Source organism: Ovis aries, chromosome 25 (assembly GCF_016772045.2).
Source record: "Ovis aries strain OAR_USU_Benz2616 breed Rambouillet chromosome 25, ARS-UI_Ramb_v3.0, whole genome shotgun sequence".
Lineage (NCBI taxonomy): Eukaryota > Metazoa > Chordata > Mammalia > Artiodactyla > Bovidae > Ovis > Ovis aries.
The window spans coordinates 21,775,153-21,799,541 of NC_056078.1; the positions used below are offsets into that span (position 1 = coordinate 21,775,153).

Here is a 24,389-nt window from a genome sequence, read left to right on the forward strand (position 1 = left end):
ACTACATAATACTAGGTACTGGCACAAACTCTCTGTGTCTCTATTCTGTTTTTGAAGTGGAGATAGTAATATCCACTTCAAAGGCAGTTGTGGAGAAAATTTAACAAAGTGCCTGCTATATATTAAGCATTAATTTCATGTGTTAATTTAATAAGTATTTAATAATTGTCATTTTTACTGCTATCATCATCATCAGAATAAGCACCTGATATTTAGCTAGAGTATACTCATGAATTTTACAGATGAAAGCATAATTTGATTTTTAAAAATTGGACATTTTTTAAAACTGGAAGGACATTTTCTTGTCATATTGGATCCTCCATGGAAGACTGTGTTAATTCCAACTTCTCTCAAAGTATACTTCAAGTGCAAATCCTATGATCTTGATCTCCTGAAAGTTACAGTTCTCTAATTTCAAGTATATCATTTTTCTTAATTTAAAGGCAATAGATGGCATGCTTACTCAAAAACACATAGCTATGAAAGAGGATAGGCATGTAATTTTAGTATATAATAGGAAATTGGGGGAATTGTTTAAATTCTCTTTATTAAACTCACTGTTAGTAATGTGTAAAACTTCAAAGTTCCATCAGAATGCCAGTAAAGATCAGTGTCATCCACAATTTCAAAAAGGACTATTAGAAAGGTAAATATGCTTTGCTGCTAATTTTAGAAGGCTTTCCTTTCTTTTAAAATCTTAACCTGCAAGCCAATTGTTTTAGCTTAGGTTCTTTACTCTTCTCTGTATCCAGGATTTTGCTTGTAGAAGGATTTGGACCTCTTATCTCGAGTTAAACTTAAGAACTAGGAGAGAAGACTAAAGTAGCTCTGTCACTTTAAATTTCACAGGTGGGCTAATAGTAGCTGGACAGCAGAGAGATCAAAAAGTTCCAAATTGTTGCTTTGGAAATATATGATTTACACTTTACATGACAATCTCTTGGACTGAAGAGAAAAATTTTGAATATCTCACTGTGTCTACCTAGCCTAGACAGAAAGTTGCATATTCTCAAGTCATAGACTTCTAGAACCCATTCAAATTCCATACTTGGACAATGCACTTGTAGGTATTAGTGTGGAAGGCGAGTATTTTGTTTGCCAGGTGGTAATGTCTTCACTCGATTCTGCTGACTATATAGCCCCTGTACACATTTCAATTGCTATGTCTTAGATTGAAAGTGCCAAGTGACCCAGGTCCATGAATCATACAGGCAAGTGTTTTGTGAACATTTCTTGGATGCAGATGACTCTTACCTTCCTTGGCAACAGTCTGGCATTGATTTTTTGTTGTATTATATTTTGTGTGCCTATCTTAACATCAATGCACCCAATATCCATTTAGAGCCTGATTTCCTCCTAAATAATTTTCCACCCAAAGAACCAACATAGACTTTATTTTATTTTCATCTAAAGCTTGAAACTAGGCCAGGGTAGGTCATCTACCCTGATTCCATGGCTACCTATCCATAAATTAACTACAAATCCATGAAAGGATACCAGGCAAAGGGATATAGGAGGGACCTTATTTAGCTTAGCTGCTGATCAAGCTGGTTTTCTCCACAAGTAGTTCTAGAAAAGGTGAAGAGGACTAATCAGTAAAGTGAATATTGTTAACCTGCAGAATTAGCAAAGCTGTCATGAATGTGAATCCTTTCAACAAATGATGATGATGATAGCGGTATTGGTAATGATGATTGAGCATGATGATGGTCACAAGTTTGACCACTTAACCATTTACTGCTTTGTATAAATATTAACTTAAATGCTTCACAGTAACCCTCAGATGTAAGTAGGTCCATTTAAAAATAAGCAAACAGACATAGGTGAGTTATATAACTTGCTGAATATCAACAGTTATAAGTGATGGAACCAGGATTCAAACTTGGGGGTCTGACTCTAGAAAGTGTGTTCTCTTCCTTTAAATTGTATTAGAATCAGAAAGGTGGAGACGTGTCTGGGGATGACATTTTAAAAAGCCTTGTTTCTCATAAGTAAGAGTTTTATAGAGTTGATGACTCTACACTGGGGAATTACTTGTGTCCTATGTCCATTCGTATTTATGTGGGATTTTAACCAAGCCATATACTTATGCTTTAAAAAAATAAACATAGGTTCATAATCACTTGCTGATTAAAAATATGCATATAAAAACCCAAGATTTAGATTGTGTTTCTTTAACGTGCAAAGGTAATTTTTAAAAAGTCAGATTTGCTTTTGAGCTCTTTTACTACCTGACCATTGTTTTAAATGGGGAAACACATGTAAACACATTGCTTTTAACAGGGAAAGAAGTTATAAGCACATATTTCATATTTCACCAGAGACTAAAATTCAGAAGTATTTAATTTATGTATGTTAAATTTTCAACAGTAAAAGAAATAGGACTTTTTCAATGACAACAATGCAACAATGAAAGGAATGAGATAAAGGACAACAATTTGTAATCAAATGTCCATCACAAACAGCTCTCAACTCCAGAAGAGAAGACAAAGAATCACCTAAACACTTCAACTTCAGACAATTTTTCCAAATAACTACTGCTTGTGTAACTATCTATTAAAACATTGATTTTGAAAAATAAGAATTACTGTATTTATTTTGTAGACAAACTATTTATTGACTGGATATGAATGTTTATCTGTAATGATTCCTCTCCTCTCCAATTTTCCGCATATATTTTTTCCAAAAACACACTTTTGGTCAATATCATTCATCCATTTATTTATTCAATAAATATTTGTAGTATATTTATTATGTGTCCAGCACTTAAATTTGAGGGATATATCACCGGGAGAAAAAAATATTAAAATCACTGCCTTCATTGAATTTATTGTATAGTTGACAAACAAATCAAATAAAGATGTAGTATGTCAGACAGTGAAAGGAAGTATTATGGAGAGAAACAGAGACGAAAAGAGGTTTATATGGGGGTGGAATAGGGCTACAGTTTTAACAAAGGTGGTCAGTAGCGGTCATCCAAAAAAGGTAATATTCAGAAAAGCAACTGTATTAGAAAAGAGAAGATTTGCGAGAGATGAAGTCTAAAAATAGAAGGAAACTAGACCTAACACTATCATTTTTTTTTTTTGAGGGAAAAAATGGTCACCCTGTAATATATAAAACTTCACTCTAAGTTGAGAAGATTGTAAAATTGTAATATAAATCTATGCATGTGAAATGAATTTCAGTCTAGTTTGTAAATTTCAAATCTGCCTATTTGACATCCTCAGTTGTCTTATAGAATTTCTAGACTCAGTTCAGTCCATTTCAGTCGCTCAGTCGTGTCCAACTCTTTGCAACCCCATGAACTGCAGCACGCCAGGCCTCCCTGACCAACTCCCAGAGTCCACTCAGATGCATGTCCATCGAGTCAGTGATGCCATCCAGCCATCTCATCCTCTGTCGTCCCCTTCTCCACCTGCCCTCAATCTTTCCCAGCATCAAGGTGTTTTCCAATGAGTCAGCCCTTTGCATCAGGTGGCCAAAGTACTGGAGTTTCAGCTTCAACATCAGTCCTACCAATGAACACCCAGGACTGATCTCCTTTAGGATGGACTGGTTGGATCCCCTTGCAGTCCAAGGGACTCTCAAGAGTCTTCTCCAACACCACAGTTCAAAAGCATCAATTCTTTGGCGCTCAGCTTTCTTTATAGTCCAACTCTCACATCCATACATGACCACTGGACATATCCAAAATTAATTTCTCATCTTCCACCATCTCTAATCTGCTCAATTCGGTCTCCCTCATAACACTATAAATGGTAAGTACACATTCCCAGTTCTCAAGGGAAAAACCTTGAGTTGTCCTTGACTCCCTTCTGATAGTATCTAATCTTGAGTGAATTCATTGATTCACCCATCGCTATATATACTCAATTGAAAACTTTTAATCTCTCTAGTTTTAAAACTAGTCTTAGCCTCCATCATTTCTTACGTGGAAACTAGCAATAGTTTTCTAATTTCCTGCCTTCTATTGTACCACTACTCAGAGTGTTCAACAAAATATTCAGAATGACGCTTTTAAAATAAGCCATATGTCATTCTGACTCAAAGTTATTCAACACCTTCTCACCTTATTCAAGCTAAAAGCTAACTGTCTTACAATGGCTTACATGCCCTACAAGATCAGGCCTCATTTTTAGTCTTAGACCCCCTTCACTTCACTAATACTTGCTTCCAAGAGCTTTCCTTCCTTAAGGCTTTTCTACTTGCTTTTACCTCTGCCCCGAAGGCACTGATGAGTAGAAAATACTCTGTTGAAGAAGACAATCAATTAGAAACTAGAGACAAATATGCCAGGCATTAAAGGTTAGTTGCTGTTACTGCTGCTAAGTCGCTTCAGTCGTGTCTGACTCTGTGCAACCCCATAGACTGCAGCCCACCAGGCTCCCCCATCCCTGGGATTCTCCAGGCAGGAACACTGGAGTGGGTTGCCATTTCCTTCTCCAATGCAAGAAAGTGAAAAGTGAAAGTGAAGTCGCTCAGTCATGTCCGACTCTTTGCGACCCCATGGACTGCAGCCTACCAGGCTCCTCCGTCCATGGGATTTTCCAGGGAAGAGTACTAGAGTGGGGTGCCGTCGCCTTCTCCGAAAGGTTAGTTACTAAGCATTAATTTTAACGGAGAACTTCTCAAAAGTCAAGGTAAGGTGAAATGTGTATATTCTAACATAGTTCCATTGTCTGATAAGTGAGAATATATTAAGATATTTTGCAACTATATTTCCTGCATTGACATTTTAAGAACTATTTATGGAAATAACTCCAATATATAATTTTTTTAGGTAAAATAATAACAATGCTTTGAACTTTAATTTTGTCTGCCTAAATTTCTACACAGTGACTTATAAAGTCAGAGGAATGACACTGAATTTCAATTTGGGTAAAGAAGTTGTATGAAACAAAGTTGACACTTCCAAGTACAATACTTCACTGTGGATAGAGAAAGATAGATCCTAGTAGCCCTAGCATGTAAAAATTAAAAACGAATAAGTGCAGTGCCCTTTAGACTGCTGCTCAACAGAAGTTTTTATATCATTAAATCAACAATGTCTAAGAATAAATAAAACCTCTTTTAAATAAAAGGAATTGTGCTCATCTTAAAGAACTTTTGCATTTGACAGAGGACAAAAGGTAGACAATTTGGACATGAGGAAAAAGCATAGTCTTAAGGATACTCCTAACTACCAGGAACACAAGAGTCATTTCAGCAAATAAAGAGAGTTTTTGGATTTGTATGCCTAGAGGACTAGGAATAAGGAGGCATTGTGAAGAACTCTGGCAAGAAGCAGGCAATTAATATTTATACTAGCAGGTACTGGGCAGTAGGGAGCCATAGAGTATTTCAGGGTAGTGACCTAACAATTTATAGTAAGATTTATCAATCTTAAGTACATATGACTATTGGAAGGGAGAAAGATCAGGAAAGAAATTTATGTAATCAACTAGGCTTAATATATTGAGGACCTAGTGTCCTTTGAGGCACGATGTCTTACAGAAGGAAGGTAATACTTACCTTTTTGCATCATCTATATCGAAATCTATATCTAGATCTGTACCAGGAAGTGTGTGAGGCTCTATAAATATAACACTAAATGAGACAAAAACGTGTTCTTTGCACTAATGAGGTTTAGTTAGATTTAATGAATGGAGGGGGGAAAAGCCATCACACAGGAAATTATATGGACAAAAATGAATATCATGATGTGGGACTCTCCATATATTACAGATGGATGTTGGGGAAAATTATACTTGGACTTGTGTTTAAGAAGTCTAAGCTATTTTGAAATCCTAATGATGAACAGGTATTTATTGATGAAGGGGAGGACATAACTATGGAAGTGGAGGAAATAACTGTGTTCCTCAAAGAGAGATGTATGCGGAGAGCCTCTGCCTTGTAGGAAGAATGATTTCCATACAAAAGGTCACATTTGGAGGGAAAGTGGTGAAATTTGAGGCAAAAGAGGAGCAGGGAGTAGATCCTGAAACACTTGTAGGTACATAGGACATTGAGGGGTTGGATGAGGAGACACTGAGACCTACATGCATGGTGACGGGGTTTAATGCATGGTGACGGATGAGAGATTTGCACTTTAGAAACATATGAGTTCAAGTGAGGGAATGAAAGTTTACAAATCTAGAGACAAGAGACAATTTAAGAGTCTGCTATAGGTAATCAAGCAAGAGATGCCAGTGTCTGAATTAAGGTGCTGACCAAGACAACCTTAACACTCCCCTCAGCTTAACTGGTCTCTCAGACTGTAAAGAATTTGCCTGCAATGTGGGAGACCCAGGTTAGATCCCTGGGTTGGGAAGATCCCTTGGAGGAAGGCATGGCAACCCATTCCAGTATTCTGGAATGCCTAGAAAGTCCCTATGGACAGAGGAGCCTGGCGGGCTACAGTCCATGGGGTCGCAGAGTCAGACACGATTGAGCAACTAAGCACAGCACACAGAGCATACCTTGACTAGACATTAAACAGCCTTCTTCCAGACTCTCAGCCCCTGACCTCCCCTTTCTTAGACCATGCACTTCATTAAACTGACAATAATTTCTTTGTATCTTTGAGATGTGAATATTTTCCATGCTTCTTGCCAGCTTTACAACCCAGGACTGTCTTTCTCAGAGACCTAGGAGCCATCCCTATGAAATGTAATCATCAAGGAAGATGGAGCCTTAACTTCCAGTCTCTGTGGAAGCGGAGGAGCTTAACTTTAGAGGGCACCTTGCTGCACGTTATAAAAGTATATTACCTCCTATCATGAACATAGAGAAAGTTCAGTTTTCTTTTGGTTAAAGCCAGCTAGCAAACATAGATGGCCTCCAATTCCCCTTGCCTCATTTCTGAAATTCACCTCCTCGTTTCAGCAAATTTGAACTCAGCCTGAGTTCAGGTCTCTCTCTCCTACTGTTACAGTTTTGAGTAAAGTCTTCCTCTTTCCTTTATAACCTTGTCCTGTGCACATTTTCTTTGAAAGTGGTATAGTGGAGGTGGTGAAAAAATTGATTAGTTCAGAAAATATTTAAAAGATAAAAGCAGAACATATTGTACGATTAGCTGTAGGAAGGAGTAAAAATAATAACTCACAGGTTCAGACGTGCATGAATGTACAGCAGCATCGTAAGAAATATGGGAGTCAGGTTAGATTTGTGGGTAAAATGATGCATTCAGGCTTGGAAACATTGAATTTCACAGGTACCTGAGAGCTACATGAGGCGAGGAAGCTTACAGGCCTGCTAATATATGCAGCCAGAGTTCAGGAGACAGGAGTTGGCCACTCTATATATGACATCTGAAGTCTTGGACTGAAAGAGCATATCCAAGAAAAGTGGAAAAAACTTGAGGACTCCAGATCTTACATCAGAACTGTAGTGAACCCTCATGCATAGGAATAGACAGAGGAAGATGAAACAATAAAGCACCGAGAATGATCACTCAGAAAGGTAGGAAAGCAGCGTTATTACCAAATATAGAATAGAAATTGTAAAAGCAAATGATGATAACGTGCACTGCCTAGTGTAGCGCTGCTGAGTAATGTCATTTCATTCAGGCTTACCAGACTTGTGCTTTTCATAGCAACCTAAACCAAACTATATTAACAAGGTAATGAGGTCATATCTTCGTCATATTCTGCATGGTAATTCAGTATAAATTTGAATTATGGATAGTATATTCTGATAATAGGACTATTAAAATGTTTCCCATTTTTTAAATATACTACTCATTCATGGTGATATTTTGTTCTCATGGTGGAAGATATTCAGTGGACTGCATGTTAAAAAGCAACAATGACCGTGTTCTACCTATCACCAACATGAAGTTTGAGGCACATTTTTTTTTTTTTTGAGGCACTTTTTAATACCAAGAATCATCTCCAGTATTTTAAGATTTGATATGCTCTAATTCATTTGCTGCTGTTGACGTTTTGAGGTTGTTCCAGTAACCTAGGCAACTGTTCTTATTTCTGTCCTAATTTACTTCTATTTATAAAGTACCTATAAATTTAATGGTCGCAATGGTATTCTTTAAGGCAGGATAGGTTTACAAACTATATATTCTTCAGTGGGTATAATATTTAAGATAGGACAAATATTAGTCATCAAAATGACAACAAGTTACAATTTCTTTCATTTTGGATAATCTATAAATATGATGAATGATATATCTTTAAAAAAGTATAACTTTATCATATTGAAATAAATGTCTATGGTTGAAATTATAAAATTTTAATTGTTTATTTTAATGCTATATTTATTCAATTAGATTTTAGCAATTGGAGACTACAACTTCAAATACCTTCAAAGAAAAACCTAGCCTTAGTCAACAATGTTAAATGAGTTCCCTTTCTCACTCCTTATCTATAAGAAATAATCACAGTTTCAGTTGTTTAAGGCAGAACAATGTTTTTAATTTTGTCTTTAGATCTTACTGGCTTTCCCGCAGTTTTGGCAGAGGGAAGACACTAGAACATCAGTGCTTTGTGAACAGAGGTAGAGAAAGAGTAGGTGATTTTAAATGACTACTTGCAAAACAGTCATCAACATACATCCTATAAAATACCAGGATGACTGTGTTTTTTTTTTTTTTCTTTTTTATGAGTACATACCATAATACTAGGAAATTAAGCCCTATATATCTTAGTGAAGGTAACTGAGGACTCTGGAGAAAGACGGAAACTAATAGATCACCAAGCTACCACAATTCCACAAAAAAGAAAAGCTCCCTGTGAGGAGCCAGGCATTCCACAATCATCGAAGAAAATAAGAAATTGGCAATTATGGGGTAAAGTGTTTTGTTCCTACTATCAAAAGTTGCTTTTTCTGATCATTATTTCAGATCCACATTATTTACATGAATAAAAAAGTACATAAAAGTGTTGCATCATTAATAATCACATTAATATCATCTCCCTTTTAACCACTTAGAGCACTTTCTGAAAAGTCCCCTTCCTCAGCGGGGGGGGGGGGGGGACTCAAAAAAATTTAGATAATAGATTGCTAAATGTTGAGCCCCACAAAACCAGATGACCAAAGTAATCTTATACTGAAAGACCGAGAGATCTGTATTTACAAAGCTCTTTGAAATACTCAAAAGGAAATGAAGTGTAACATTAGCACACACAAGTCTATCACATATTGACATTCACAATTGTAAAAATAAAAATTTATTGAGTATTTCCTTTGCGTGAGAAATGAATTTATTTTTCATACATCTCATCTTCAAAAACAGTATAAAATAGATACTATTTTCTTCATTCTGAGCATTTTTGACTCCCTTTACTTATTTCTTCCACTTAATCTATTAGTAATAATATATATTATTATTATCATAATTTTACAGATGGGGACACTGAAAGAAATATAAACTAACTTTCCCAGGGTCATATGGGTACAAATTGGTAGAACCCTATTTTGAACCAAAGTTTGTGTGTATCCAACCAAAGCCCACACATTTAACGTCTACATTATATTTCTAAAGCAGGGCCAAAAAAGGCAAGCCACTTGCTCAACCATTGTATTCACAACACTCTTTCAACTCATTTTACTGAGTCTTTCTAAACCCACAATTGTCCCTTAGGTAGACTTGAGGAATATATTTTTAGCTACCACCCTCCTGCCACTTGCAATTTCCTGAGTATCCATGGTTACTGCTGCCTATATTGCAGACAATAACCTAGGGAAACTTTCTAGAAATTAGGATGTCCCCTTCATTGAAATATCAAAGAGACCAAGTGATAAGAGGCTGGATGAGGAGTAATTGCCTCTGTCTCTGGATTCTATGCTTGGAGACCTCAGAGTGTGGCCCAAAAAGGTCCTCCATGGTATGATTCTACTTAAGTAGAATCCGTGTCATCAACACAAAGTAATTCACTAGGGAGATTTTCAGGTTCTAAGCATCACTATGTAGTTTCCAAATAGTAACCAACCATCTGATTTTGTTATTGATGGAAAACTGTAGTATTGGGACATTTGAAAATGTGTAAGGCTTAAATAGATCTGATATTAAGCCTTATGGTCTTAAGTTTCATGAGTCATCTTCTATTAGAGGAATTATAATATCAACACCTTAACACTGACTGTGGCAATAGTTGGGCAAATAGATCTTAAGGGATGCTGAAATTTGACCCACATTTACAAGCATGCTGTATGAGAATGTGTGTGGCTAGTGCCAGACGACCTGGAGCTTGCTTCCGTTTCTATAGGACTTGCCTAAACTACTGAAATTCTTTTGAGTCTAATTAGATGGGGAAACAGTGGAAACAATGGCTGACTATTTTTCTGGGCTCCAAAATCACTGCAGATGGTGACTGCAGCCATGAAATTAAAAGATGCTTACTCCTTGGAAGGAAAGTTATGACCAGCCCTAGATAGCATATTGAAAAGCAGAGACATTACTTTGCCAACAAAGGTCCATCTAGTCAAGGCTATGGTTTTTCCAGTGGTCATGTGTGGATGTGAGAGTTGGACTAAAGAAAGCTGAGTGCCAAATAACTGATGCTTTAGAACTGTGGTGTTGGAGAAGACTCTTTTGAGAGTCCCTTGGACTGCAAGGAGATCCAACCAGTCCATTCTAAAGAGATCAGTCCTGGGTGTTCATTGGAAGGACTGATGCTGAAGCTGAAACCCCAGTACTTTGGCCACCTCATGCGAAGAGTTGACTCACTGGAAAAGACCCTGATGCTGGGAGGGATTAGGGGCAGGAGGAGAAGGGGACGACAGAGGATGAGATGGCTGGATGGCATTACCGACTTGATGTACATGAGTTTGGGTGAACTCCGGGAGTTGGTGATGGACAGGGAGGACTGGTGTGCTGCAATTTATGGGGTCGCAAAGAGTCAGACATGATTGAGCGACTGAACTGAACTGAGAATTATAAGTTACTATCCCATCTCTCTTTGCTCAGTTCTCTAAGTTCAGAACACCCTTTTAAGAACACCATTTTTTTTCCATAGGAAACTATTTGCAGTTTCTGAAGACTTCAGTGACTTAAAAATTCATATGCATAAGGTCAGAGCATTTTTTCATGCATAAATATTGTTTTACCAGAACTCATATATGCTGCTTAGATTTTGTCATATGTCTTTTTCCAATAGTCATATATGGATGTGAGAGTTGGAATATAACTCTGGGTGTTCATTGGAAGGACTGATGTTGAAGCTGAAACTCTAATACTTTGGCCACCTGATGTGTAGAGCTGGCTCACTTGAAAAGACCCTGATGTTGGGAAAGATTGAGGGCAGGAGGTGAAGGGGATGACAGAGGATGAGGTGTTGAGGGCAGGAGGGGAAGGGGATGACAGAGGATGAGGTGTTGGATGGCATCACTGACTCGATGGGCATGGGTTTGGGTGGACTCCTGGAGTTGGTTATGGAAAGGGAGGCCTGGCGTGCTGCAGTTCATGGGGTCACAGAGTCAGACACGACTGAGCAACTGAACTGAGTTCCCTGATTACTAAAATCAAGGGGAAAAATAAAAACCTTCAGGGCTTCTCTTAGATAAAACACCAACTTGGAAACTTTTCATGGGGAAAGATAGAGGGCAGGAGGAGAAGGGGATGACAGAGGATGAGATGGTTGGATGACAGCACTGGCTCAATGGACATGAGTTTGGGCAAACTCCAGGAGATAGTGAAGGACAGGGAAGCCTGGTGTGCTGCAGTCCACAGTGTCACAAAGAGTTGGACACGACTTAACAACTAAACAAAAACAACAATTTGGAAACATTCTCTAAAGTGTTAATGATAACTGGCACAGCTCTGTTTAAAAAGAAAATGTACCTTAGCTTATATTTAATAAAATCTTTAAGAAGATTTTTTTAGGACTTACAAAAAATATTATTATCAAGTTTAAGAATTTTATCTTAGGAATCTATTTTAATCTCTCTCCAATTTGAGTTTTTAAAATAAAAGATGTCTATTTCATCCTTGCTAAGGGCATGAACTGAATAAACAATAACTCTGAAGAATGCTCTATAAACCTATAGCAAACCCACTCTTCTGCGTCACTCTGGGATGCCTGATCATTGGTTAGAACCAGGTGTTGGTCCAGTGAGTATGTTTAATAATTAAGATAATCACTAATTTCCACTGATGTTCCTTTGCCATCTCATAAGGCATGCACTATTGGTCTCTTAGTATTTTGTGCTCTCATTGAGTGTGGAACGTAAATCATTGTTTGTTGGTTACAGACCTTACAATGCCCAGTGGCATTTGCCACCAATGACAGCAGTAACAGACGATGTTGAGCCAAAGCTACTGGAAGTGCAATGCATAAAGTAAAATGATAATAAACGATTGTCACTCCATTACTAAACACTGCCCAAAATTGGTTCTAGTACATATTTGATATAGCAGAGTCTGCATAATCCAAGAACCAAACAAGCATTTTTTCCTTCATAACGGCTGCAGACAAAAAGGAATCAAACACTTGTCTTATTCAGTGACCAGGAATTCTTCATTGAGCATGGCATGAGTATTCAAATACGTATTGACAGATTCTGACTTTGAAATCTTATGATATCTTTCCAAATTAATGATTCTTGGGAAATATGTCAAAAGATATACACAGTCCAATGGACCAAAGTTCAGGAAATGCTATATTGAATGCAGAGACAAAGTTTCAAATAGTCATAAGGCTGAATTTATTAATATATTTAAAGCATAAGGATGTAATTATAAGAAATATGGGACTATTAGGGATATAAGATGCCTGGGAGTGAACATATCTAAATATGATCTTAGCTCTGGTCAGGTAATACAAGTAGAGGACAGATTTAAGCCATTCTCCTTCACTAGTCATATAAACTTCAGGTACATACATCTTAGCACATACATCTATCTTGTGGGATCTTGGTTCCCTGACCAGGGATCAACCTCATGCTCTTTGCAATGGAAGCACAGCGTTCTAACCACTGGACCTCCACGGAATTCTCAATATGGGATGTTCTTAAATGTATCTGTTCCATACATCTCCAAATTTTATGACACTGTATTTAATAATAGTAATAATGATAATGATGATAATTGCTATAGTGATAATAATGACCCTGTTGCCAGCAATTGGATTAAAGGAGACTTTTCTTTCTATAGGGCTTTCCTGATGGCTCAGACTAAAAAGAATTCATTTGAATCAGTTCTGATGAGATGGATGAAACTGGAGCCGATTATACAGAGTGAAGTAAGCCAGAAAGAAAAACACCAATACAGTATACTAACACATATATATGGAATTTAGGAAGATGGCAATGACGACCCTGTATGCAAGACAGGGAAAGAGACACAAATGTGTATAACGGACTTTTGGACTCAGAGGGAGAGGGAGAGGGTGGGATGATTTGGGAGAATGACATTCTAACATGTATACTATCATGTGAATTGAATCGCCAGTCTATGTCTGACGCAGGATGCAGCATGCTTGGGGCTGGTGCATGGGGATGACCCAGAAAGATGTTATGGGGAGGGGAGGTGGGAGGGGGTTCATGTTTGGCAATGCATGTAAGAATTAAAGATTTTAAAATTTAAAAAATAAAAAACAAAAAAAAAATGAAGTTAGGGTAATTCTAGACAACAATTTCTGAACAATGTTGAAAAAGCATCTTCAATTATTAAATGTTATATCATAACAGTTAAAAAAAATAAAGAATCTGAGTATTGATTTTGTAAGTAGTGGGAAGTAGGACCCAATTCACTCAACAGTACATACCCAAGAGAAATGAAAAACATATGTCTACACAAAAATCTGTAAACAAGTATTCATAGCAACAGCAATCATAAGTTCTCAATAACAGTAAGTAATGACTGAGAACTTACTGTGAGCTAGGCACCAGGTTAAGAATGCTTTTCATTAATTTAGTTGATTCCCACAGCAATCTTCATGTAGAGAATACTATTATGACCCTCACTTTACAAATTGAGGGACAGAGGTAAAGAAAGGCTAAGTGAGTTCCCCAGGAACCCAGTAAGGAAGTGGCTGATTCAGATGCATTCCCAGGCAGTCTCAGATACCATGCTATACTACCTGGCTTTAGACCTACCTGCTATATAGTCTGTCCTGCAGTTGTAAGTTATTAGTGGCTAGGAAATCAAGGTTCCACGAACTCACAAACAAAGTAGAACATCTGAGTATTTCAAAAATTGATTAACATATTTGGAGGGACGTGTGTGTGTGTGTGTGTGTGTGTGTGTGTGTGTGTGTATTTTGAGGTGGGCAGAAGGAAGCATTATAGAAAGGGAGGAAATAGAGGCATATTGCCTCAGAATTTGATTATTTTCCCCTAGAACTTCAGAGTACATTTACAACTTCATGGATTCTCTTTTTCACTCTGAACAAACAGGTACACATTTCACTTTGATATTCCCATGACTACTATAACGACCACAAGTGGCATGGGGTGAGTCACTGCCTAATGAGAAATGGCTTCACTGAGAGCTCTCAAGGTGGAAGAAATCATTCCCCTCACAATGCTGCCCAGCATCCTGAGACTCCTGTCTCTGGGCTTTACAGAAGTAGTTCTCGATCCAGGGGTCCCCCCGGGAGACACTTCCTGGAGTGATAAGGAAAGGGCCTAGCACACAGCTCTCCCCTCAGAGAAGTGACTTACCCGATCAGTTTTCCCTTCAGTCTGAATGCTGGTGTGACTGCGGACCTCATGATCCTCTTCCAGGTCAGAAACATCCTCTAGTTCTTCTGGAGTCTATAAAAAGAAAGCAAAACACTGTTGTTGGAAATGAAAACTGGTAGTCTGGCAGTACCTCAGCAAGCACAGAGTTAGTTACCAATATGACCCAGCAACTCCTCTCCTAGGTACTTATGTAAGCAGTTCTTTGCAGGAAACTGCCCTCAGCAGGAGGTCTTCACTGATGGCTCAGATGGTAAAGAATCTGCCTGGACCCTGTACCCAGGCACAATCCCTGGGTCAGGAAGATCCCTTGGAGAAGGGAATGGGAACCCACTCCAGTACTGGAGAATTCCATGGACAGAGAAGCTCCTTTCCTTGTCACTTTAGCAAAGCCATACTGTAACTAAAATTTAAGCCAGGGACTCCCATGCTCTACTCATCTCCCCCCCAAGCACACCGTTCAGATCTTTTAATCAAATGATATCTTGCCTAACTTGTCAGGTCTTTCCATAGATTATAGCAGTAGAAATGAAGAATAAGCATGACCAAATATTTTCCCTAGTTTTCTATCCAGTAATCTCATGACCAAACTGTGTGAATAAGATAGCACCTAGAGGAATATCACAAGAATTCACTGAGCCTGCATAGAGGGGGATGGTGATGACCTTGATTATTGATCAATGATTAATAAAACCTTGATTATTAATCTCAATGATTAATTGAGATTACGTCCCTTCTTTCCTTTAAATGTTTTTATAATCTAGCAGAATCTTTGGACATGGTATTTGGGGGACATTGAGTCAACTATCTCCCTAGATTGCCAGCAATTTGATTAAAGGAGACTTTTCTTTCTATAGGGCTTTCCTGGTGGCTCAGACATTAAAGAATCTGAGTATTGATTTTGTAAGCAGTGAGAAGTAGGACCCAATTCACTCAACAGTACATACCCAAGAGAAATGAAAAACATATGTCTACACAAAAATCTGTAAACAAGTATTCATAGCAACAGCAATCATAATGACCAAGAAACATATCTAGTAATGAATGAAAAACCATGGTAAATCCCTACAAAGGAATATTACTTAAATATTATAAAAAGGAATGAAGTACTAATATATACTGCGACATGGTAAACTTTGAAAATATTATGCTAAGTGAAACAAGTCAATCACAAAATGGCACATATTATATGGTTCTATTTATTTGGAATTCAAGAATAGCCATATGTATAGACACAGAGATTTGATTAGTGGTTCCTAAAGCAGAGAGTGGAAGAGGGGGTTGGGAGCCATGACTGCTAATGGGTATGCGGTTTCATACTCACTGGGGTATAAATGGCATGGCATTTCATGGGATGGCATTGGGATGAATGGAATGGCAACAATGTTCTACAATGAGAAGTAGTAATGATCACACACTCTTGTGAATATTTAAAATATTTTCAATGGTGATGTTTATAGTATATTAATTATGTCACAATAAATTCTGATAGAAAAAGAAAGCAAAAGTGATCAGAAGGATGTTTTTCTCAGAGTAGCAATTTGGCTAACCACTATGTGGCTACCACAAATCAAGGTGTTTACATATGACAAATAAATGGAATAACTATTATTAGAACCATATGATATCAAAACACAAAAAATTGAGAAATTAAATTTTCTTAGAACATAGTAATTTAACATGAACTTTAGGGATTAGCCTACATAGTTAATCTACTTCCATTGCCTTTTTTTTTTTTTTTCAATTTCAGCTTAAACATCTTTTATTCAGGGAGGTGTCTTGCTTACAAATCCCCTAGATTGGCTTGAGCTCCTCTTCCAAGCATTTCCTGATGCCCTCTACTTTCACTATATAGTGTTCACCATACTTTATTTTAGCACTGGTTGCTGATTTGGGAAGTAAACTGTTGAACTATCTGTTCTTTGAGGTAAGGACTCAATCTGCTCTGCTTCCTACCATCTCACCACAACCTAGCACATACATGGTTTTAAATGGATGAAGAAAAATTGTCAGTGATAGCCCAAAACCTGGTTGGATATGAGCAAAACAAAACATATCAACAGCAACAACAAACAGCTGTCCTCACTGTATCTCTATTGTGCTGCTATCTTCCTGTATTTCAAACTAATTTTTTAAACTGTTTTTTGTTGTTTTTCTCAGTTCCAGGTTACCATTCCCTTAGTCCCTCTGAGGCAGTAATTTAATGATACCAGTCATTAATGTGAATATAAGTACTGTACAGCAAAATTGTTATTACAAATATAAAGTATTTAATGAGAATTAATTTAGTATTATAGTTTACACAGTCTGAATTTTAAACTATGATTCCTTTGCTACAAAGCTCTGGTGAGAAATCCAAAATATAAACATTTAGGTGTCATGACAAACATCCAAAAGTGAAAATGGAAGGTCTCCTGTATATACACCTAGCTGTTGAAGACTGGAAAGGGTCAGGACCTACCTCCTCAGAATAGCTCTGGTTTCCCTCAAACCTTGCTCTACACACAGGCCCTTCACTTCCTTTCAGTATTGTGAAGAGCATTGATTCCACTGGGGCCACTCCAGGCATGGGGACTTGAAATGATTAGCTCATACTGTGGAGCAAAACTACCAATCTCCTAAACACTTATGGCGTCAGATTCTTTCTCAGTTCACAGATCTTTCACCAGAACTTTGTTATTGTTCTCCAATACTTGCACTGAGCATCTCCTATCACTCTGCATTAATTTCAACTGACTCTTATTAGATATTAATATCTTCCCCCTCACCAAAGCCCCCAGTGTGCTGAGTAGTTATATGTTGATCTCTACATGCAGTCCTTCTTTGCTGAAACTACCTGCAGCTATGATCACAGGAAAGTTATCATTCTTCTTAAGTCATAATAGCATGAGTTCACCATGCTGCTGCTGCTGCTAAGTCGCTTCAGTCGTGTCCGGCTCTGTGCGACCCCATAGATGGCAGCCTGCCAGGCTCCTCCATCCCTGGGATTCTCCAGGCAAGAACACTGGAGTGGGTTGCCGTTTCCTTCTCCAATGCATGAAAGTGAAAAGTCAAAGTGAAGTTGCTCAGTCGTGTCTGACTCTTAGCAACCCCATGGACTACAGCCTACCAGGCTCTTCCATCTATGGGATTTTCCAGGCAAGAGTACTGGAGTGGGGTGCCATTGCCTTCTCTGGAGTTCACCATGAGGGAATTTCTATACAATCACATATTTCATTATTAGCTAATTTTTGTGTATTCTTCCCAAGTATTCTTCAGAAAGGCTTTTTATAATTTTTTCTCTTGATTTATCACCAGCCCCTGTAATATCTGAATAGACTCAACTGATCAAATTCCCTTTCTTGAGCCCTGTTATTTTGCAACTGCCAGCTGTCTGGGGTCTCTACTGTGATATTTCTTATAAATGTCTTTGCTTATTACTTGCGTTATATTCTATCATACAACCCAAGTTCTGTGGTGAGACAGAGCTTCATCACCAATCCCAGTACTTTGTACAGTTCAAAAAAATAGTGACATAACAGAAATTAAGAGCAACTGCTCCTCAGAAATCACAAGTATCATTTTTGTTAGTGATACTGCAGGAAATGATATCCCTACCATTTATGCCCACATACATGTATACTTTTCCTTAACAGGGGACTGATAGTGTTCTTGCAAAACCACCACAACTGACTTCTCCTCATCATGAAAAAAATAAATAAATAAATATCATGGGGCAGCGTTCAAAACACCTGCTGGTAGCATTTTGCATTTTGTAAGGCAAGGAGCTGGATGGTATTTTAAAAATAAACAGTTACATACATAGTGTTATAGTTTAAATGGAAACTAAGAAAGAAGTAGGAGTACTTAATCATTTTGGGGATATATATTAACTTCAGTTTGAAGAAAAATAATAATAGAAAGAGTAAACATCTTAAAAAGGAATGATGGAGGTTTGGCAGCCCCATATTGTACATTCCTGGAAACAGCTTGCTTTGTTTTTACTTATTTAGTCACTTTGGAAGTTTAAACTTCTGGAAGGTTTGTGTATGTGTCTGTGTGTGTAACTTGTGTATGTTTCCAGTCAATTTCCATCCTGTCTGAAGTGAAACCAACTATCTTAGATCAGTGTCAAGTAGGAGAAAGACCATAAACTGGTGAGCAATGCAGACCTGAATTTGAATTCTGCCTCTCCAGTTAGCTTGTTGGGGAATATGGATAATGAGACATAATCCTGAAGATTGTTGTGAGATTCAGTTGTACTAAGATGTTTAAACAAGTGCTTAGCCCACAGACATACCTGGGGTGCAACAAAGGTTGCTTCTTTTTGTCTACTGTTCCCGTCTTTCTTCACTAACTTATCCCTCGTCATATCACAAGTCTTTATAGTTTTTGATAAAACTTCTGTGGCACTTTGGATACCTCCATTTTACTTCACATCTGTTACTCTGGATTGACACAATACTCATCGCTAACTCTAGTTACATTTTCCTGATTTTGAATATAAAACATCATTGTGCTAATAGGGTTTAGTATAATTAAATATACACTGCTTTCTTCTAGATTTCAAGTAAAGATCACGTTTGATCTGATTTTAATCATGTGTAAGAGTAAGATACTCTCTTAAACTGGTCCTAGCAAAGATAACACTCTTCACATTCTCAAGGATGATAGAAATGACTTTCCTTTCCTAAGCTGAACTGTCTTTAAACCAGACCCATAGGAAGATACTCTATTTTATTGTGGAAAAAGTGATAATAAATTCTATTACTCATTTATTTCCCTTATTAGAATTCAGGATATCTATTCTATATTTTTCCAATGCTTGCTTATTGCGAACCCTTCCTTAGGCAACCCAAAGTGACTTGAAATAAGCTAAATTTTCCTCATCTTAAAGTGGAAAAAAATATTATCTAATTCTTAGGGCTATTGTGAAGATAAAATAACATGATGGACTAGAACATTATTCAGTTTCTAGAAAATACTGAATGTTCAGTATTATTTATGATTATTATAAATTATTATTGTAGTACTTTAAGATCTCGCTTTATTTATATAAAGGAATCCAAAAACAAGTATAGTCAGACTTGAAAATAGGCTGAGGTTTTCATACAGAAACTGAGTGTGCAATAAACAGTAGTGGTACATTAAACTTCAAGGACACAATCAATTAGTGGTGTGAGTGTATGTGAATATATATACATGCACACACACACATATATAAGCTTAAATATGTATTTATTTATTGAGATACATAATGACTGCATTCATATTCTTCCTCCTCCTCCACACTAAGGAGCTCAGTGCTTACTAAAGGCTTATAAATTCTTTCAGCATCCTTAGTGAAACAAGTAGGCAGTATTATTATACATTAAAATTCACTTGCTCAAGGCTATAAATGCTTAATCCTGAAATATAAGAAAATAAATTTGTGGTCACTAAAACAACAAAAATAAGGGAAGGATGAAAGCAAGGGCAAGAGGGAGAAGATGTGGGTGGGAAGAGAAAGAAGTTAAGAAAAAGAAAAAAAAAGTCTAGGAAATCAGACTCATGCTCGGTATTTCCCTAAGCTTTAAGGCTGAATTCTAAATCATATAGAGGACTTGATGGCAATTCATACTTCTCTGGTTACCCCTCAAGGCCGTACTACAATCAAGTAACTGCCAGAGCAATGTCAGCAGTGGTCTGACACTCAGAGAAGGAATGATGCTGCGGATAGCATTCTGAAAGAAGAAGCTGAAACAGCATGCTCAGTGAGATTATCTTAGCTGAGCTGATAACAAAGAAGGGGAGCGAACAGAATTTAAATACATTTTAAAATGAGGAAAAGATATAAAAATAACACAATTCAAATTATGGAAAGCTAAAATGAGTGAACACACGCACGCACTCACATATGCACGCATCCCGCCCCCCGCCACTCCATCCAAGAAATCAATATTCTGTTCTTAGCATTATTGACAAGGTTTTTGATCCATTTTCTGAGCCTTCTTTCTTCTAGTTTCTAGGTCCTATAAATTATTTAAAGAGTCACATTTTAGAAAAATGTAATAATCACATTTAACTGTCAAACATTTCAAAATATTTCCAGAAAATGAAGTAAACAACATGTTGTGTATTACAGACTTTTTTTTAATGACAGAACCCTGGAATCAATCTTTGAGGGAGAGGCCCATTAACTTATAGCTTTATAAAGTTGTACAACTGATTCTGATATGCAGTTCTTCATGAGAACTACTGGTCTGATATTAAATTTAGTTTTTTGATTGGTTTAGGCTTCAGTTAAGTGTCACTGTAATATGAGTTGCAAGATGGCAGCATCAGTAGTTTATCACGGATTTTCCCTGTCACCTGAAATGTAGGCATTTTACTTTCTAAGTATGCCTTCCATTGCTTGTCAGTTGGAGGGTTAATTTATCACATACTTGGACAGATAATATGTAGGTGGCCAGAAGCCATTTTGACTATTCAGCTGAATGATACAATCGGCTGGAGTTGCCAGAGTTGTCAGAGATAAAGGGCTTTATTGCTCCTGGCGAGCATGATGGATTCACAATTCATGGACTTTATTCTACTCTCCAAATATGCCCCAATCATTAGTTCATGGCACATCAAGACTTTGGCTCCAAGCATGTACTGCTTTCTTGCCTGACATACATTCCTCCTTCAGCTTTCACACTGCTGGACCTTTCTACTATGGGAGTTCAGATGGCTATGTTTAACGCTATAGAGTTTCCCCTGGTCAGGCCATCTGAAGTTAACCCTTTTTCCTACTTCATTTATTAACTGTATCACCCTTTTCTCTCTTTTCTTAGCCCTCTTGCTATGATCATATGAAATTATATTTTTCTTTTTTTTTGAGGGGAGGAGATACATTTTGGTCTTGCCCCAGAATATAACACCCATGAGAATAGGGATGCTTTCTGTCTTACTTATCATTCTGAGCACCCCAAACACCATATACTAGTTACTCAGTAACGATATCCTAACTGAATAATGAAATGAATAATTTAATGACCATTCAATCCCTGGGTCAGGAAGATCCCCTGAGGAAGGAAATGGCAATCCACTCCAGTATTCTTGCCTGGAAAATCCCATGGATGGAGGAGCCTGGTGGGCTACAGTCCATGGGGTCACAAAGAGCTGGACACAACTGAGCAACTAACACACACAGGCTTTGGTATGAATGTCAGAAGAAAGTCTTAGGAACATTGTGGAACTATGGAGTAAGGCTTTCCTTTCTCCCTTCAGTAGGTGTTGATTTAATAATACCTTGCCCAAGGGAAAGTTTGAAGAAAAGATTACTGGGTTTTTTTTAAAAGAAAGGCTGTGAAAGTGCTGCACTTAATATGCCAGCAAATTTGGAAAACTCAGCAGTGGCCACAGGACTGGAAAAGGTCAGTTTTCATTCCAATTCCAAAGAAAGGCAATGCCAAAAAATGCTCAAATTACTGCACAGTTACACTCATCTCACATGCTAGTAAAGTAATGCTCAAAATTCTCCAAGCCAGGCTTCAGCAATACATGAACCACGAACACCCTGATGTTCAAGCTGGTTTTAGAAAAGGCAGAGGAACCAGAGATCAAATTGCCAACATCCGCTGGATCATGGAAAAAGCAAGAGAGTTCCAGAAAAGCATCTATTTCTGCTTTATTGACTATGCCAAAGCCTTTGACTCTGTGGATCACAATAAACTGTAGAAAATTCTGAGAGAGATGGGAATACCAGACCACCTAACCTGCCTCTTGAGAAATCTGTATGCAGGTCAGGAAGCAACAGTTAGAACTGGACATGGAACAACAGACTGGTTCCAAATGGGAAAAGGAGTACGTCAAGGCTGTATATTGTCACCCTGCTTATTTAACTTATATGCAGAGTACAACATGAGAAACGCTGGACTGGAAGAAGCACAAGCTGGAATCAAGATTGCCGGGAGAATATCAATAACCTCAGATATGCAGATGACACCATCCTTATGGCAGAAAGTGAAGAGGAGCTAAAAAGCATCTTGATGAAAATGAAAGAGGAGAGTGAAAATGTTGGCTTAAAGCTCAACATTCAGAAAACGAAGATCATGGCATCTGGTCCCATCACTTCATGGGAAATAGATGGGGAAACAGTAGAAACAGTGTCAGACTTTATTTTTGGGGGGCTCCAAAATCACTGCAGATGGTGACTGCAGCCACAAAATTAAAAGATGCTTACTCCTTGGAAGAAAAGTTATGACCAACCTAGATAGTATATTCAAAAGCAGAGACATTCCTTTGCCGACTAAGGTCTGCCTAGTCAAGGCTATGGTTTTTCCTGTGGTCATGTATGGATGTGAGAGTTGGACTGTGAAGAAGGCTGAGCACTGAAGAATTGATGTGTTTGAACTGTGGTGTTGGAGAAGATTCTTGAGAGTCCCTTGGCGCTCAAGGAGATCCGACTAGTCCATTCTGAAGGAGATCAACGCTGGGATTTTTTTGGAAGGAATGATGCTAAAGCTGAAGCTCCAGTACTTTGGCCACCTCATCCAAAAAATTGACTCATTGGAAAAGACTCTGATGCTGGGAGGGATTGGGGGCAGGAGGAGAAGGGGACGACAGAGGATGAGATGGCTGGATGGCATCAGTGACTCAATGGATGTGAGTCTGAGTGAACTCCGTGAGTTGGTGATGGACAGGGAGGCCTGGCATGCTGCGATTCATGGGGTCGCAAAGAGTCGGACATGACTGAGCGACTGAACTGAACTGAACTGATGGAAATTAGAGATAATAGATTTTGCACCTAGAAAAATTGTCTACAATTTCAATATTTTCAAACTTGGAAGACCAGAAGATGTGTAGGTATGCCATTAGCAGTGCAGTGTGGATATACTAAGACTTGAGAGAAAAATGTCATCTTTTAATCTCACACTAGATGTTCAAGTCTCACGAGAGTTCTGTGCCACAAACCTGTCATGGAAACAGAAAGCAGTAAACCTGAAGGAGTTAAATGGACTAGGACAATGGACATTTCATTGCTAACCCATGCGGGAAAATCACAAGAGACTTCTGGGTGTCTCTGATGCCCTGATATAGCCTAAGTTTCTAGAAAAGAATTTCCCAGGGTAGCTGGAAAGATATTTCGTGTATTGTCAGAATGCTACTAGACTTATGGTAGTAGATTGATGAAGTTACCTGGGTTTTCATTCTAAATTTGACACCAACTCAGTGTATGTTATTAGGCAAATCTCATAATTTTCCTCTGCTTCAATTTATTCACCTTTAAAATAGGACTGGAAATTAAGTAAAACTTGATAATTTCTGCAAGTGCTTTGAGTTTTAAGATTTTCGGAGTTTATGCTTAAACTGAAAGCATAACATTTACATTAATCTGGATGAAATGTTTCCTCTGCACTGAAAAGATCCTGATGCTGGCAAAGACTGAAGGCAAAAGGAGAAGGGGGTGGCAGAGGATGAGATGGTGAGATAGCATCACCAACTCAATGGACATGAATTTGAGCAAACTGCAGGAGATAGTGGAGGACAGAGGAATCTGGCATGCTGTAGTCCATGGGGTCGCAAAAAGTCAGACATGATTTAGTGACTAAACAGCAATAGCAAGGAGTACTCAATGGTAGGGGAGATTTGGAAAATCGGTCAAGGTCGGTTGATTCAAATATTTTTGTTGTTTAATCACTAAGTTGTGTCTGGCTCTTTTGTGACCCGGTAGACTATAGCCTGCCAGGCTCTTCCATCCATGGGATTTCCCAGGCAAGAATACTGGAGTAGGTTGGCATTTCCTTCTCCAGGGGATTTTAACCCAAGAA

General features: G+C 37.9%; 1 protein-coding gene across 6 annotated transcripts in view; it reads right to left on the reverse strand.

Moving 5' to 3' along the window:
- CTNNA3 (catenin alpha 3) overlaps window positions 1-24,389 on the reverse strand; it is a 1,860,557-nt gene that overhangs the window by 204,198 nt on the left and 1,631,970 nt on the right. For all 6 annotated transcript variants that reach the window (XM_004021400.6, XM_060406827.1, XM_060406829.1 and 3 more), the window contains one exon: window positions 14,599-14,691. In XM_004021400.6, the coding sequence (XP_004021449.1) occupies window positions 14,599-14,691 (93 nt within the window). The remainder of the gene's footprint in view (window positions 1-14,598; window positions 14,692-24,389) is intronic.